General features: G+C 38.5%; 1 protein-coding gene across 5 annotated transcripts in view; it reads right to left on the reverse strand.

The window, feature by feature from the left end:
* Positions 1-831: 831 nt before the first annotated feature.
* LOC125467094 (SHC-transforming protein 1-like) overlaps positions 832-18,750 on the reverse strand; it is a 138,108-nt gene continuing 120,189 nt past the window's right edge. For 3 of the 5 annotated variants that reach the window (XM_048562514.2, XM_048562513.2, XM_048562510.2), the window contains 6 exons: positions 18,276-18,402; positions 17,896-18,073; positions 14,724-14,796; positions 13,347-13,535; positions 4,383-4,636; positions 832-2,171 (listed from right to left, as the gene is read on the reverse strand). In XM_048562514.2, coding sequence (XP_048418471.1) covers positions 2,055-2,171; positions 4,383-4,636; positions 13,347-13,535; positions 14,724-14,796; positions 17,896-18,073; positions 18,276-18,402 — 938 coding nt within the window. In that variant the 3' untranslated portion in view covers positions 832-2,054. The remainder of the gene's footprint in view (positions 2,172-4,382; positions 4,637-13,346; positions 13,536-14,723; positions 14,797-17,895; positions 18,074-18,275; positions 18,403-18,750) is intronic. The other 2 variants (XM_048562511.2, XM_048562512.2) reach the window with 2 other exon arrangements.

Genomic DNA, 18,750 nt, shown 5'->3' on the forward strand with positions numbered 1-18,750 from the left:
TGCAGGCAGGGCATTCCACGGCCTCACTGCTCTGAGTAAAGAACCTGTATAGCCAAAAAAGTACCAAAACCATATGGGCTTGCATTGATTTGCATTGTCAAAATGAAATTTCAGTTTCATCATTATCAACCTGCACTCAAGCTTCAATTGTGCAAGGCATAGTAAGTTGAGCAGGGTACTGCACATCCTTCCGATGTTACGCTGGTCCATAATTATGCACCAAAGCATGTTTTTCTAACTCTGCAATTATTTGGGTTTTCCAGCAGAGGGAGACATTGTTGAGACATAAAGCAAGATGATTGTCATAACATAGGACCAAATTACTGCAGATGCTGGAATCTGTACTGAAAACAACAAAAGCTGGAGATCACAATGGGTCAGACGACATAAATGAAGGGAGAGTAAGCTGACATTGAGTCTAGATTACTTCAGAGCTGAAGAGTGGAGGGCACAGGCAGCATTTATGCCATAACTTTTTAAAGTATAGCTTTCTGCACTTTCAGATGGTGACTCTCAGTATTAATTGTATTAATGATCATTTGACATTACTTCTGTGAAACAACTGCATTTCCATTCAGCATTTTAAGAGGTTATTTATTGCCATGGCAGTCATTGTGAAACTAGAGTATAAAAAAAACTCGCTGTATACCACTATATTCATTGAAAAGATTGCAAATGGACTAAATTATAACATTGTATTAAAGTAGGTGACAGGCACTTGAGTCGTTGAATAATGAAGTGCTGTGTGCTATTTAATATATCTTGCTGTTTAAAAACATACAAAGCATCAGGAGGTGGCAGTGACCAGAATAACTTTTTATTCTTCACCCGTGCACAGCAGAGCTGCAAAATTATTTACAAATGATACTGCATTAGAAGTCATGCACAATTCACAATTTTAAGCTTTAAAAATACTCTAACTGATTAAGTTTGTTTCAATTAAGTGGAGTTATCATGCAATGGAAATATCTTGTATCTGTTCTTTGAAATCTGGCACCAAGTTAGACTGTTACAGATATGGGAGAAGAACAGTAACATAAATCTCCATCATGCCATGCTCTGATGCAAGGATGAAAATAATCGTTGCATGTATATTCTACTTGTGTGAAAACCTAGCCAAAAATATTAAAAATATCATTCTGCTTCTGAAATTCTAATTTTCTCATTAATATTCATATTACAACAAGTAGGTAAACTTATAGAATTACGTCTATATCTAAAATTATTCTCCATTTATCATTATGAAAAGATTTGTCTGATCTTGCAAAATTTATTTTCCCCAACAGCTTTAGTACACCAGTAAACATAACTTGAATGAAAAAAATCAATTCTTTTATAAATGTATTTATTTTATATGTATGAATATATATACACACACACACACACACACACACGTACACACACACACATACGTATGGATAGGTGCGTGTTTGTGACAGATCTTTTAACATTTCAAAAATAAAGGAAAGCGGTAAAGCCCCGCATTCATAAAGTGCTTTTCAAAGCAATGTGGGACATTGGAACTCAAAATGCAAACTGCATTGGTACAGAGCAAAAGCATGACTAAAACACTATTCCACTTCCTAAATGTTTTTGCTTCCTAGAATTCTCGTGCAAAGGTAGTGAAACAGGTTCCAAACAAGTGATTTTATTTGCAGTATCCAGCATATAAAATCATTCGGAAAAGAGGAGATTCTTCATATGCTGTAATCTCTTTGAAATCAAGGCACATTTTTATGATCTGTAGTTCATTAGGATTGACTTTTGCATGTTCTCAATGCCATTTGTGCTTAGAAATAAAGAAAAACAGTCACACAGTATGTAACTACACTAATTTCTTCATACATGTTCCTAAAATATTATATACATTGACACATTAAAATTATCTTCTTGTAGCAAACACCATGTCTGAAGTACAAAGTGATTGTGACCATTGCAGCCTACATGGCCTGTGGGTTCTCAGTCAGACAGCTTTCCAAACTATCCAGGCAAGTGCAAATGGCTGTATCTGTAAGCAAACTCTTTTTTTGTCCAAAAGTTGCTTAATGTTCATTTTAGACATTTCTTTTAAGGTAGAGTTCATTTCCTGATGAGATGATTGGCAGTTGGTTGTCCATGTGGTAGCTGATCAAGTGACTGACACTATCAAATATGCAGTCCTTTGTTCTCACCTTTATAGGGAAAAATAGGGATGCATTTAAGTGTCCTTAAATTTCATTTAGTTCAATTTTTAAGAGCAAAAAATTCAGCAGTGTGAAGGATGTAAAATACAGTTTCATTTTTGGATAATGAACAATAAAATTGTTAAATATTGCACTGGGAGGGCACAAGTAAGTCTATCAAATCAATTAACAGCATGCAGATAGCTGTCAATATGAATTGCATTCAAGTTAATAAATCAGCACAATAATAAATAGGCGGAAGCTCCTTTCTCTTTTCTTTGCAAAGGAAACAGTAAACCCTTTATTGCATGTGTAGTGGAGGAAGGAAGAAAGTTAATTATGTGCCAGAGTTCCTATCACCTTCAATTATTTCTCTGCATTTGGAAATATTTTGTGTTGCCTGCAATCATTTCTCTAGTCTTTATAATCTGTCTACATTTGGCGATAATTTCTGTCTCATCACACAACAATATTCTCATTGCATCTGAACTATTTATTGCTACCTTTAATCATTTCTAAACAGCAGAAAACAATTGACATCATCTCAGATGTTCTGCCTTGAGCTCTGATTAAAACAAAGAACTGCAGATGGTGTAAATCAGAAACGGAAATGAAAACAAATTGCTCGAAAAGCTTAGCAACTCTGGAAGCATCTTTGGAGGGAAAGCAGAGTTAATGTTTCAGGTCAAGTGACCCTTCCTCAGAACAGAATGTGAGAGCGCATTAGCCTGCTTTCAATTAAAAGGGTCAAAGCCTGTTCTCTGTTTCATGGAAAAACCATGATTTGGAAATTTTTGGTTTCAATTCACAGATGTTCTGATTGAAGTTGGATGTGTGAAAACTCCTAGGAGACAGGAGTTAGTTAGAGTTAATAATTGGTTACTTTAGTGCAAGAACTAAACCAGAATTATTTGTTAGAACCTTGAGGGGTTATTTGAAGCAGAGCAATTCCAAGCTTAGTTGCATTAATACTGCGACAAATCAGTTACTCAAGTCCAAGCAGTTAATCAAGCCTATAGATGTGACAGAGAGGTGAACACTCGCTGGCGTTCCAGTATTGTAAGAGAGTGCTGTTTATATACAAGTGGAAAATACAATTATATAACAAATGGGTTTGGTTTATTTGCCCTTTTTCCATTAAAAAAACCTTTGTTAAATAAATTTGCTACATTGCATGCTTGTATTTCAGTGAAAGACCACCTTATTAAACAACATGATCTATCAAGCAGTCAGGGCTGAGATCCAAGTTGTCCAATAATAACATGGAATGGATTTACAACATATGTCAAGTCTATTAATCCTAATATGAAGAGAATAGTCATAGAAGAACAAATCAATGTTCCTTTAAAATAAGTTTTCATGCTGTCATATGAACAAAATTATAGCTAATGCTAAGGAACAAGTTAGCCAATATCAACAGTTCAGTATTTTGACAGTATATACCACTGTGTGAAATAAACCAAAAATTTGTAAAAAAAAAAATTATAGAATGTTTATGTTTTATCATCATCATCATGTCATTTTGAGATGCCTAGATAAAGCTTAAGGCTTGTACTGCAGGCCACGAACATTTAACGACATCAGGACAAATGTAGTCACACTGATCAAGTAACAGGGTAAGATTTTTAAAGTTTGTAGATTGTAGCTGCTTTAGATGTACAGGAATCCTAGGATTTTCCCATGATAGCAAATCTTAGTTTAAAACTGTAGCAAAGGAGGGACTGAACCTTCTACATTATTTTTATGGCATTACTCATCAGCGTTTTATTTTAAAGATGAATAAAAAGGACAATTGTTCAGCAATTTTATATATAATCGTTGACACTGTAGAAACAAAAACTATATTATTTTGATGTCAACAAAATCAGAAAGGTAAGAGTTTGGATTGGCCAGACACAGGAACCAACGTATTATTTACAAGTCAAGCATAGCTGTGGCAATTGTCTTTATACTGCAGTGATGCACATGGTTATGGCAGTTCCCAAATGTTGAATATCAATTCGCAAAAAAAACCCACAAAATTCATAATGACAAAGTAACTTGCATTAAAATTCAGAATATTTCCTATTTTACAATGATAGAACTGTTTGCTTAACAGAATTTGATAGAAAAATTTCTGTAATAAACCTCTACAATTGTTAGTTTGTCAAAATGAAATTATATGATATTTTTAAATTTTGAAACTTATTATTGTAATTGCTTTTACATCCTCATACTTACCAAGCCTTCAGGGTCCACCAGTAGTAAATGCTTAGCTTGTCCTCCCTGCAACCCAGTCAGTACATATTGTTCTGATGTAGTTACGCTTTCGCGCACTAGAAAGTCACCATCTTTTATCAGTAGCCTTTCAGCTTCCTGTCTGCTCATTCTTCCACGCCACCAGACTTCCTTTGCCAGTTGTTCTCTCATGGAAGACAAGCTGGTAGACAGTGGGACAGCTGTAGCACTGTTGACTGTTGCAACGTCTGCTTGTTCTATGGTAAAACAATCACCAGTTTGGAAACTTGTATAATCACACTTATTTACACTATATCAAAAATTGAAGGACAAAACACACTCACTATAAAAGATAAACAGGCTGAGGACTATATATACACACTAAACATTAGTCCTGGAATATATCTGGAATTACACTGTATTTCATCACTACAGTATTTTTGTCGTTCCTTTTCTAAAAGGTTTCAGTTCATGGTGGCACATGCTTTTCCAGATGCAATTAATTCTCTGGAACCCCATTAACATGACCGTTTTCCAAGTGTAATGCAAGGTAGTTTTTAGGATCTTTAAAAATGGCAGAAGAGATAGGAGATGACAGACAAAATCTATTGCAGTCTCACCTGACACTTGTACGAGAAAGTAATGAACCAGTGATCAGGGAGGATAGTTATGGCTGAGTTTACCCTCCCTAATCTGAGAATGCCAAAGTCAATTAAAGCACTGCCAACAATTCCCTGTCATTACACAAATAGACCAGCAAGTAAATCTGAAAATTTTGCAAGTTTTATACTGAGGTATTCCACTATCTGATGCAAGTGCCTATTGAGCCATCAGCAGAGCACCCAAATTATTTTGTAATCAATAATTAATAGTGTAGGAAGTTTTTTATACTGTATGAGCACTTACCAGTCTTGATATGTTAAAAGGTGTTCTCTAATACAAAAGAGCCCAATTTTGTGTTTGTTGTAACACCACCACAATGCAATGTGTCCAACATTTGTTACCAAATGTCTCTAAAGACTGTTCAGATAAAATATTGCAACACAATGGTTCAGAACCACATTTAGATACCCTTTCATTGTTATGTTATTTATTACGTCTGGTAATTCAACACTTAACCTCTTTGGTCTTGCTATTAAGGATTACATGAATTGCATTTGATCTTTGAAATGAAAACCACTTCAAGATAAACAATTAGTACATAGAACATTACAGCACAGTACAGGCCCTTCGGCCCTCGATGTTGTGCTGACCTGTCATACCGATCTGAAGCCCATCTAACCTACACTATTCCACGTACGTCCATATGCTTATCCAATGACGACTTAAATGTACCTAAAGTTGGCGAATCTCCAACCATTGTAGGCAAAGCGTTCCATTCCCTTACTACTCTCTGAGTAAAGAAACTACCTCTGACATTTGTCGTATATCTTTCACCCCTCAATTTAAAGCTATGCCCCCTCGTGCTCGCCATCACCATCCTAGGAAAAAGGCTCTCCCTATCCACCCTATCTAACCCTCTGATTATTTTATATGTTTCAATTAAGTCACCTCTCAACCTTCTTCTCTCTAACGAAAACAGCCCAAGTCCCTCAGCCTTTCCTCGTAAGGCCTTCCCTCCATACCAGACAACACCCTAGTAAATCTCCTCTGCACCCTTTCCAAAGCTTCCACATCCTTCTTATAATGCGGTGACCAGAACTGTACGCAATACTCCAAGTGCGGCCACACCAGAGCTTTGTACAGCTGCAGCATAGTATGCATAAAAGAAAGTAAATTTTCATGTTGTAGTAATTCTCTCACGTTTGGAACTTCTAACTTTGTGACTTCATGCATGGGAGAGAGATTGACAACGGCAGGTCATCTACCCCGAGAGCAGTGGTGCCCAGGTCATTGAATATAATTAAGGTGAAGTTATATTTTGATATTTTGATCTTCGAAGGAGTTGAGGGTTACAGGAGAGCAGGCAGGAAAGTGAAGTTAAGACGGCAATTAGATCAGTCATTACCTTAGTGGCTAACAGACCAGGCTTGAGGGCCTAAAAGGCCTTTTTTTTGCAGTCCTCTGCTTGAAGACAATTCTGACCTATAGCAACTTAATCTCCATCACAGGTATGAAAAAGAGGCAGGTCCCAAAACCACCTCAATCAGAACTGGGATTGAAGCCTTCCTGTTGGCACCAATTTGATCCATATTAGCCACCCAATCCATTCAGCCAGCTGCTCCCTGCTAATAAATGCAGAGAATCTGTGAGGAAGAGTAAGCGCTTGATAGGGAAAAGTTGCAGTCAGTGCAACAGATTAATGCAAGTGTTTTAATGCAAGTGTCAGGAATAAGGGTGACAAGCTTAGAGCATGGATCAGTACTTAGAACTACAATGTTGAGGCCATTACAGAGACTTGGATAACTTAAGGACAAAAATCGTTGTTAGATGTTCCAGGGTATAGATGTTTCAAAAGACATAGGGAGGGAGGTAAGAGAGGTGGGAGTGGCATTGCTAATCAGGGATGGTATCACAGCTGCAGAAAGGGAGGTCGTGGAGAAGGGTTTGTCCACTAGGTCAGTATGGGTGGAAGTCAGAAACAGGAAAGGAGCAGTCACTTTATTGGAGATTCCTACAGACACCAACCCCCCCCCCCCCCCCCCCCCCCCCCCCCAAAAATAGCAACAGAGACACTGAGGAATAGATTGGGAGATAGATTTTGAAAAGGTGCCGAAGTAATCAGGTGATTGTCATGGGTGACTTCAGCTTCCCTAATATAGACTGGAACCTCCTAAATGCAAATAGTTTGGATGGAGCAGATTTTGTCAGGTGTGTTCAGGAAGGATTTCTGACTCAATGTGTAGATAGGCTGTCCAGAGAGGAGACCATATTGGATTTGGTGCTTGGCAACGATCCAGGCCAGATGTCAGATCTCTTGGTGGGAGAGCATTTTGGTGATAGTGATCACAACTCCTTAACCTTCATTATAGTCAATGGAGAGGGATAGGAGCAGATGTTGCAGGAAAGTATTTAATTGGGAGAGGGGGAATTAGAGTCTATTAAGCATGAGCTGCAGAGCATAAATTGGGATCAGATGTTCTCAGGGAAATGCATGACAGAAATGTGGAGGTTGTTTAGGGAGCAGTTGTTACAGTACTGGACAGTTTTGTCCCACTGAGGCAAGGAAGGGATGGTAAGGTGAAGGAACCTTGGATGACAAGACATTCAGAACATCTAATCAAGTAAGCTTCCGGTTGAGGAAGCAAGGATTGGACAGGGCTCTAGAGGTCTACAAGGTAGCCAGGAAGGAACCAAAGAATGGACTCAGGAGACCTAGAAGAGGGTATGAAAAAACTTTGGTGGGTAGGATCAATCAGGGTTAGTGGAGGGAGCTTGTGTGTAGAGGCAAAGGAGGTAGGGGAGATCCTTAATGAATACTTTGCTTAAGTATTCACCAGTGAGAGTGACTTTGACGTTTGAGGGCAGCATGAAACAGGCAGATATGCTTGAATAGGTTGATGTTAGGAAGGAGAATGTGCTAGAAATTTTGAAAAACATGAGGATAGATAAGTGCCCTGGGCCAGACAGGATGTACCCAAGGTTGCTATGGGAAGCAAGGGAAGAGATTGCTACCCCTTTGGCGATGGTCTTTGCATCCTTACAGTCAACTGGAATACTATATGATTGGAGGGTGGCAAATGTCACTCCTTTGTTCAAGAAAGGGAATAGGGATAATCCTGGAAACTACAGACCGGTCAGTCTTTCTTCTGTGATGGGCAAATTATTGGAGAGGATTCTGAGGAATAGAATTTATGATTATTTGGAAAAACAGTTTGATTAGAAATAGTCAGCATAGCTTTATGAGGGCAGGTCATGCATCACAAGCCTTATTGAATTCTTTTGAGGATGTGATGAAACACATTGATGAAGGTAGAGCAGTGGATTTTAATAGAAACCCTACAGTGTGGAAACAGGCTCTACAGCCCAACAAGTCCATGCCGACCCTTGCAGCATCCCATCCAGACCCAACCCCTTATAACCCACATGCCCCTGAACACTATGGGCAATTTAGCATAGCCAATCCATCTAGCCTGCACATCTTTGCGCTGTGGGAGGAAACCCACACAGACACGGGGAGAATGTGCAAACTCCACACAGACAGTCGACGGAGGCTGGAATCGAACCTGGGTCCGTGGTGTTGTGAGGCTGCAGTGCTAGCCACTGTGCCACCCTGATGTGGTTTATACAGATTTTAGCAAGGCATTTGATAAGGTTCCCCATGGTAGGCTCATTCAGAAAGTAAGGAGGCATGGGATTCAGGGAAATTTGGCTGGGTCTGGATACAAAATTGGCTGTCAGTAGAACTCGGAGGGTGTAGTAGATGAAAAGTATTCAGCCTGGAGCTCAGTGACCAGTGGTGTTCTGCAGGGATCTGTTCTGGGATCTCTGCACTTTGTGGTCTTTATAAATGACTTTGAGGAAGTGGAAGTGTGGGTTGGTAAGTTTGCCGATGAGACGAAGGTTGGTGGAGTGTGAAGGCCTGTGGTAGGTTGCAACAGGACATTGACAGGATGCAAAGTTGGGCAAACAAGTAGCAATTCAACCTGGAAAAGGGAAGTGATTCATTTTGGATGGATGAATTTGAATGCAGAATACAGGGTTAATGGCAGGATTCTTGGCAGTGTGGAGGAACAGATGGACCTCGTGGTCCATGTCCATAGATCCCTCAAAGTTCCCACCCAAATTGATCTGTTCCTTGTTAAAAAGGCATGTGGTGTGTTGGCTTTCATTGGCAGGGGAATTGAGTTTAAGAGGTTGTGAGGTTACGCTGCAGCTCTGTAAAATCCTGGTTCGACCACACTTGGAATATTGTGTTAAGTTCTGGTTGCCTCATTATAGAAAAGATGTGGAAGCTTTAGAGAGGGTGCAGAGGAGATTTACCAGAATGCTGCCTAGACTTGTGGGCATGTCTTATGAGGAAAGGTTGAGGGAGCTAGGGATTTTGTCATTGGAGCGAAGGAGGAGGAGAGGTGACTTGATAGAGGTGTACAAGGTGATGAGAGGCATAGACAGAGTGGATAGCCAGAAACTTTTTCCAAGAGCAGAAATGACTATTGCGAGGGGACAAAATTTTAAGGTGACTGGAGAAAAGTATAGGGGAGATGTCAGAGGTAGGTTCTTTGCACGGAGAGCTCCAAGCATGTGGAATGCGCTGCCAGCAATGTTAGTGGAGTCAGATACTTTTAAGCGACTCTTGGACAGGCACATGAATGATACTATACTTTAGGATATGCAGGATACTTTGATCTTAGTAGGATAATAGGTCAGCACAACATTGTAGGTCAGAAGGCCTGAACTGTGTTGTACCATTCTAATATTATTATATCATATTTGCTGTGGCAACATGCACTTTCACATGGATGTTGTAGACTGGAGCTATGGATTGTGATGGAATAGGCTCCAATTTATTTTCATCACACAGTTGACCAGGAATCTTTCCTCATTTTACTCACAGCCCTTGACATATGTTTGGAAAGATTACAACATCACACTCAACCTGTTTGGCTGTTTTATGAATGCAGTTTCCTTTGCCATCAAATCCTATAGGCAGACTTGCTACTTCTACTCCTGATTATGTTCTTGAGAGTGCTACAGATATATTTCTTTAACAGAATGTGATTTTATTTATGGACTACTGTAGATTATATGTCTGGATTGCATTTCATCAAGTTAAATTAGATTGCAGAGGCACTGATATCTAATGTGCTCATCAGTCAGAACCATATGTTGAGTTAATTTCCTGCAAACTAACCAAAAAAAGACAAAATCATATTACAGATAAGCCCAATTTCCAGAGGAGAAAAATACTAGCACATGACTTACTTGCACTGAGCAGTACAATACCAGTTCAGAATACCTTAAGATGATTGCAAAAAGTCAAACCAACAAAACAAAATCCTGCAGTCCTAATGATTGAAAATCAGAAATGGCTGGTTTCCAGTTCAGAAGTTTCAGCAATCTCTTGGTTGCAAATGAGATGCTTCATCTGCACTAAGCAGATGATCTAATTTAACATCTTAATTTCCATCTGGACCTTGCTGAGCAGGGGTTCTGTTAACATACAGTTTATTAGAAATGTGATAGCCACTTCCTGTGGGGATAGTCATACATGACAAGGACAAATCGTAGTTGGGTAACTATGCACAACAAACTGCTGCATTTTTAAAATTGTATTTTGCTTCATAGAAATGTTAACTTGGTCAATACCTGTGATGCACTTTTTTTGTAACTTTCAATTGATTATCAAATACTGTGGGGAAGATAGCAAATGCGACACCAATTCATTGTCCACCGATGCTTGTGTACCAGGTAGAAAATTACCATCTGGAGCATACTTAATTGAACATCTATGATATAATTATGAATAGGAAAGTTTTATTCATAGAAAACTAAACTTATTGCTGTGTGTCATAAGAATATCAAGAATTATCGGTTGCTTCTGAAACCAACTTTCAAAGCATTTTCCCCTCTCACATAAACACTTCAGTATTTAGCTCAAGGTACTTCCTGCACTTGCCCCAACCGAACCAAAACTCAAACACTACCCCTACTCTACTGAGTATTAATCGTTCCATTACATATTTTGCTGCTACCCATCTGCCTTATGCTTCCAATTAGACACACAAAAAATGTTGGCAGGAATGAGATCTATTGAGTATCCTGAAATCAGTCAAGTAAATTTACTACTTGAATAGTTGTCTAGAATTTGCTGTCATATCCTTGCTATTTAGAACGGTCTAGAGAAAGAGCAAAAAGTACATCACGGCATATAGTTGGGTATCAATCACCGCAGGTTCATCTTCCTTCATAATATATGGAGCAACAGATACTGATTAAATGTTCTGCCATATTTTTCCATGTGGAATAAAGTCCTGTTCATTAATCATTGCTCAAAAGGACATTGATAAATGCATCTTCTTTTTGGTTAAGACTTAGCTTCTTCTACTTTAAATTAGCAGTTGCAACACTCTTGTTATATTATTGCAATAATATATGCCTCTGTTGTATGTTTGAATTTTGTCAAAGACTGTTGAGGTTTGCTGCAAATTTTTATTCAGGAATTAATTCTTCACATATTTTAAGATTAACCTCCCTTTTAAATTTAACTAACTAGAAATGTGACTTTTAGTTATTATTCATTTACAGGCTATGGCCATTGCTGGCTAGGTCAGTATTTATTGTGCATTCCTAATTGCTAAGTCGACTACATTTCTGTCTGTGTCTGGAGTGCTAGACCACGTAGGCCAAACCAGGTAAGGATGACAGTTCCTTCTCCAAAAAGGACATTAGTGAAGTAGATGGATTTTCTTTGATTGTCAGGAATGGTTTCATGACCATCATCTAGATTTTTGTTAAATTCAGATTCCACCATCTACCATGGCAGGTCCCCAGGACATTGCCTGGGTCTAGATTAATAGTTTAACAATAATGCTACTAGGCCATTGCCCTCTTCTTGGAGGTTGAGCTTTGAAAATCCAACCAATGTGTTGATCAATCAAACAACCATCAGATCAACTTACTGATCAAATTATAACATTGTGATAAAAGAACGAAGTATGTGTTCCTCACATCTAATTCTGGACATATCCAGAACAAAATGGTACATGGTCAGACCGGGAGAAAGGTGGCGGTGTATAATTTGCACAATTTTCTGCCTTATTGACACTGGGCTTTGAAAATGTTTAAACAAATATGTACATCATTATCCCACTGATCTATTTGGAGGGGAAAATATCAAACACTATTTGCCATCCTTGACCTCATAGCAATAGTGGAGAATACAAATAAGTATAATTGCATTTTTTTCGGAAGACAGACAGGATTTTATGGTTAAATGGACCCCACAAGAATGTAATTGATTGTAGTTAATTGATCACTCTACATTACAAATAAGAAAAATAATTTTGTCTTCAGTTTCCATTAGCTGGCGCCCTACCCTTAGAAAGCAAAGCTTATATGTAGCAAATTCATCAGTGCTTTCCGTCATAGGCAATGCAGGTAGCTATCCTTGACCAAAATAAAGTTCTCTTTTGGGAAAGTTGACCAATTTTGTATTGGGTTTCCACCCAGGTGGCAAATTTCATACAATGCATCTCCTAGAAATCCCTACAAAAACGGTGCTGACCATGTCATGTCATACCATTCTTAATGGTATATTCCTTCATTTTAAGTTATACTGATTTACTTTCCTCCCTACACTGAGACCTCAAGGCATTATACAGCTGCAACTTCAATCTGGTTAATCGCAACATGAAAATAATCTACTGAGAACTCCAAAGGGTAGCATTAACTCCATGTTCAGAGCAGTGAGTGAGACATTTCAAACAAAAAAAGTGGGGGAACCAAACACTTACCATGTCATCCTACAGCATCATTAACTGCCCTCACCTACACTATTCTGAAGTTCTAAAATATTGAATATGCTTTTCATTAATGTTTTAATGGGTAGAATTAACAAATAAGTAGAGCCTGTACAGATAAAAGTAAAATTAAAAAGAACTGCCAATGGCGGAGATTACAAGAACAGGAAAAAACTTCCCACATGAACTCAAGTGTGAAAGGGGAAGTTGCTGATTTGGCATCTGTAATCCATTCCACTAGAAGAGTAGAATGGGCAGAAGATCCACTATTGGGTGTTTTATGCCATTCACCCAAGTTGAATAATTTCATCTAAACTCAGAAAATGCTTGAAGTATTTAATTGATTCCACAGTTGTCCACAGTTAATGGCAGGAATTAGCTCAAGTGGGTCGAACATTTTTAAAGATTTATTCATGGAACGTGAAAGTTGCTATCAAATTGGTAAGATGAACAGCCAGTCTTAAAAGATTACAAAACTACAGAGACTTCTGAAGCCTGTGTCCGTAGTAACACAACAATGAACTTCAGTTTTGGATGGAGATTCTCAGTTTTTGAGTTAACTTACTTTGGTCATATACATCTTTGCACATGATATCAAAGATCTGGCCTGAAGTTCCACTCCTGGCAGAAGAGGTGGGGTTTTCCATATGCTGGGTGTTCATGTAAGATGGATCATCAAAAAGATCAGACCTGCTGATGGCTTTGATTGGCAGAATATTTCTATTAGTTTGTGGAAATCTAGTCCATGAATTGCCTGAAATATTAATTATGTAGGATCCTTACTTTATAGAATCATTGAATTTATGCTTTGACAATAAAAGTAAATATGGAAGCTGCATTTATGTATTCTAAAACAGATTAAAGCAATTCTGAATTTAAAGTAGCTGTTTATATGCAGATAAATTAGTGGCACCGTTCAACCTACTTGGTAAACATCAGTTCCTAGAAACCTTTAAGCATAAGTAATTCCAGAGCACATCATCCAATATGTCACAAAATAAAAGTTGTGTATACTTATTTTTATCACATCACACACAATAAATCACAAGTTAAAAAAGTTTGAAGCATGCCCATGATGAAGTAGCTAACAAATTGAAAACGAAGTCACAAGACATTTACAAAATTTAGAACTAAGCAAGCCACCAGCAATAATAAAGAAGCTGAAAAAATAAAGGTAAAGAAGCACAAAAAGAATGATTGGCTTTACCAATTCTGCAGCTCTGTGTGTATAAAATCTTTTCTATAACTTCAACAGTGTACCCTTTTCAGTGGTTTGTTATATGAGCTTTGACTTCAAGGCAGACATCGATAAATTCTTGATCTCACAAGGAATCAAGGGCTACGGGGAGATGGCAGGGAAGTGGAGTTGAAATGTCCATCAGCCATGATTTAAATGGCAGAGTGGACTCTATGGGCTGAATGGCCTTACTTCCACTCCTACATCTTATGACTGCCAGTGGAAGAAACTCAAAAACATCAAATAAAATCCCACTGCATTTAATACATGATTGACAGTTTCAGAAAACAGTCCTGGACTTGTTGCTCATCACCATTTTCCAATGAATATCGCACTGACTTCCCACAACCTCTCAAGGGAAATAAGTGTTGAACGATAAATTCTGGCCCATTTCTCCATTGTGTCCATAAGTGGAAATATTTAAGGCTCAGTACGAAAGTCTAAAGTTATTATGCATGGAACAGAAATTGTGCTTCATGAAATGTAAATAGCAAAACCAACAGAAAGCATGAAAATTGGAACTTTAGCAAATGTAGGTCGGAATCAACAATGAAAATCAACAAATTCAAACATGGCGTATACTGTTTGTGCAACAAATGAGACTTTACATTTCAGACTCCATAAAAGAAAATCACAAAAATATGCAGTATTTTGAAATATGGACTAAATTTTACAATTTTAAATCTGGGAAGGTACATTACATACCTGCCATAATGAAGGTTTCTTTGTGTGGATCTGAATAATTTTCATAAGTAGTAACAGATGATGGGCTAGCAGTCTGTGAAAAAATACATTCAACATAAAGAGAACAGCAAACCATTTCAAATTAAGTGCAATGTATAAAATTACTTTGCATACAACTCCTTAGTCAGATTACAGAAACATGGGGCAGAAAATTTCAGGGGCTGTGCAGGATGGAGGGGACTATGGTTCGTGAATTCCTGGAAAGGACTGATAGATCATTATGAAACTCCGCTTGTAATCTTAATTTGGTGCAAATAAGCTAAACTGTCTTACTGTAGGCTTTCCATGCTTTGTTTGTCTAGTCCTTGGGAGCTTCCAGTCATTGATTAGCCAGAAGCTCCATCAAACCCAGTGGCACCAAAGATCAGTAGTTGGCACCAGTGCCCAAGACAAGAGTGATACATCATGGCTCAGTATCCAAGGACTTGGGTTCTGTGGGGTCCTGCTGTTCCCTCGGCTGAAGTGCTTGGGTTAAGGGAGGGCCAGAGCAGCACTGGGGGCCCGATATCTGTGTCTGGCCCTCATAGGCACAGTCCCAATAAAAAGATAAATTTCTGGGTTGGGCAGAATTGCTTTAGCTGTGTGCGCATGTGGGTGAGGTATGTGTGTGGTGCGTGCAGGCGGTGTGTTATGCTTGTGCGTGTGACATGGTACGCGGTGTCATGTGTATGCATATGACATGAGTGCACGTGTGGGGTGGGGTGTGTATAGCTAGTTGTGGGGACAAGCTTTGTTGGACAAGCTGCAAAGAAGAAAAAGATGGTATGGCATCTAGGAGGTGCCCATGGCACTGTCCAAATCGGGTCCCCTCTCTTGCTTCCCTCCTGCCTTCACATTGGCCTTTCAAAATAGTCTGCCTCTTCTCATCTAACTGCCTGCCTACATTAGCTGTAATTTAGCAAGGCTGCATATAATTGGGGTCAACTGAACATTTAACAAGAACAATAGATCTTTAATTACTTACACATGGTAGGCAAGCTTCTCATTTTGGCATCCACCCACTGCTTTAGGGGATTAGTTTGAGATGGATAAGAAGGTGGCAGGCTGGCCACCTGACCTAATTTACATGACTCCATACCAGAAACAGCCAGTGGGAACATGTAATCTCTAAACCATCATCATTTTTGTAGCATCTTATACAGAAAGGATACATGTGAGGTAGGAAACTCAATTCTGAATGCAGTGTCAATGAGCTGGAATTTTAAAGAGTTTTGAAGTATATGCTCTACATCAGAACAGGAGGACATTCAGCCCATTGGGGTAGCAGGCACATTCAGCATAATCATGGCTGAGCATCCACTTCAATATCTTTACCCTACACTATCCCAATTTCCCTCTACATCATTGGACTTTACTCAACTGTCTATTTTGCACCCACTCATCGAGTAAACTTTCAGAGTCTTCTGGAAAAGGAATTCCAAAGTTTCCCTCTCATTTTGAAATAGAGTCTCTTGGTTTTAGATTCCCCAACCTGGGGCACATCTTACTGCACCTAGCCTGTCCACTCTTGTAGGCATTTTAAAGATTTCATTTAGTGCACATCTCATTAAAAGTTGGCCTGCTTTTCCCCAGTCTTTCTTCATAGGACAGTCTTACCATTTCAGGGACAAGACAGATGAAGTACTCTAATCCTCTTATGATAAAGGCTAATGTACCATTACTCTGCATGATGAGTGAATTATTGATGACAGCCTTTTATGTATTTATACACTCTTTTACAATTTAAGAAACAGTCTGTGCATCTGTTCTTTCCACATTATATTCCATCAACCTTGTCTTGTGCACTTACAAAGTCTGTCCAAATCCTCTTGAAGCCACTTTGCATCTTCATCATAGCACATATTCCCACTGCTTTGCATCATGCTTAAGATAATCTATATGAAATTTACTCCCCACATCCAAATAATTGGAATATATTGTGAACTCCCAGAACCCCAGGCACTGATCTTACTGAACCCCACTGCATAATAGCTATTATCCTAGCCTCCTCAACCTAGCATGCCCAGGGTGTCACAGTGGTTAGAACTGCTGCCTCTTGGCGCCAGCAACCCTCGTTCAATTCCAGCCTTGGGCAACTGCCTGTGCAAACTCCCGCTGTCTGCATAGGTTTCCATTGGTTGCTCCGCTTTCCTCCCACAAAGATGTGCAGGTTAGGTGGATTCAGTATCCTAAACTGACTCGTAGTGTGCAGGTAAGGTGGATTTTAGCCATGGTAAATGTGGGGTTGCAGAGCTGGGGGAGATGTAGGTTGGGATGGGTTCTCTTCAGATGGTTGGCGCAGACCTAAATAGCCTCTATCTGCACTGTAGGGATTCTATGATTTGCTGGTGGTTCAGCATCTTGATTGATCCTACCATTGAGGCATCTTCCCCCAATCTCCAGGATTCTTGAATGCAGTTAGTTCTGCAGCATTGGAAGTCCATAAGACCACAAGAAATACGAATAGGAGTAGCCGGTTCGGCTCCTCCCTACTCTGCCATTCAATAGGATCATGGCAGATTTGACACTCCTCTCATCCATTTCCCTGCCCTTTCCCCATAACCCTTGAATCTCCTACTAATCAAGAATCTCTCTCAATCTTAAACATACCTTCTGGATTTTGGCCTAACAGCTCTGTGACAAGGAGTTCCAAACACACAATCCTCAGAAGAAATTCCTCCCACCAGTCTTAAATTTGCACCCCTTAATGTTTGATTAAGCCTTGTCTTAAGTTTAGTCCTGCCGGGAGGCAAACACAAAACTACAATTCCAATATACAAAGCTGCATTTTGCATGTCTCCAGTACCAGCTTCAAACAATATAATAATAAATAAGTGGTTAATCATATCACCATGTTGGCAACGTCACTATTTAGCAAATGTAATTTCCATTCCTACTACACAAACATTCTTCATCCAACCTTTATCCTCTAGTCTTTTTAAATGTTGATGATTTCTTGCACTATAAATATTGACCTGGGTTTTCCCAAAGAAATAAAAGTACACGCAAGATGTAAAATCTTTCAAAAAATTTCCAGCAATTCATTTCAAATTGTAAATTGACAGTCACACTTTTGAAATGAGAACGTTTATTTAAAGAATCTAGTACTTTACCTAGAGCTGACACTGAAATACTACCAAAAAATATCACTAACCTGCAAAAAGTCTCCATCTTTTTTTGTTTGGTTGTTATTACTGTAGGCTGCTGTGTCCTTCTTTACTTTTGGATTTTGTGGACTTCCAGGTGGTGCTAGTTTACCTGCTGTTTCATTGTAGTATCCATGGTTCTGATCTTCATCACCCTCCACATTCCATATTGCAATGCCTGGTCTTCTGCAACACAAAAATAGCAGCAAAAACATATTTAAACATCTGTAATCACTTCATCAAATGATCTTGTTTTATGTAGTGGGCTACATTAAACCATTTCCCAGCAATTAGTTTGTAATGCTTATTAATGTTTTCAATTTTTTAAAATTGTGAATATTCAGATATTATGATTTTTAATCAAATAAAGTTTTTAAAAAACACTAACCTTTCATTAGGTGTAATAACTACAGGTGAATTCTTCAAGTATTGTTTAAAACGAAGTTCAAATGCTTTTCCGATGGTATTTATAACATCCTGGGCTAAATCATCAGAACACTCTAGAATATGGCAGGCTGAAAAATATTATAAAATGAGTTTGATCTTGCCTATGAAATGATAGTACATCAAACAGTAGAAGGTTACATGAATTCCAGCGCTTTCATTTCAAGATTAATACAAATTGCTTCTGTTTACAGTGTGTTGAAGTTTTATCAATGATAAACATTATTAACACCAATAATTATGGACAGAAACACAAATATTAGTATTTAGCTCATTATGTTCTTCTCCACTTGATATAAAGGCAGGTAATTGAACATTTTATGAAATAGTTAAGCAATTACAGTTATACATACTCACTGATCAAATTTATAGATAACTGATGGCTGAATATAATTGTGGCACTCAATTTATAGTCTGCC

This window comes from Stegostoma tigrinum, chromosome 33 (genome assembly GCF_030684315.1).
Source record: "Stegostoma tigrinum isolate sSteTig4 chromosome 33, sSteTig4.hap1, whole genome shotgun sequence".
Taxonomy (NCBI): domain Eukaryota; kingdom Metazoa; phylum Chordata; class Chondrichthyes; order Orectolobiformes; family Stegostomatidae; genus Stegostoma; species Stegostoma tigrinum.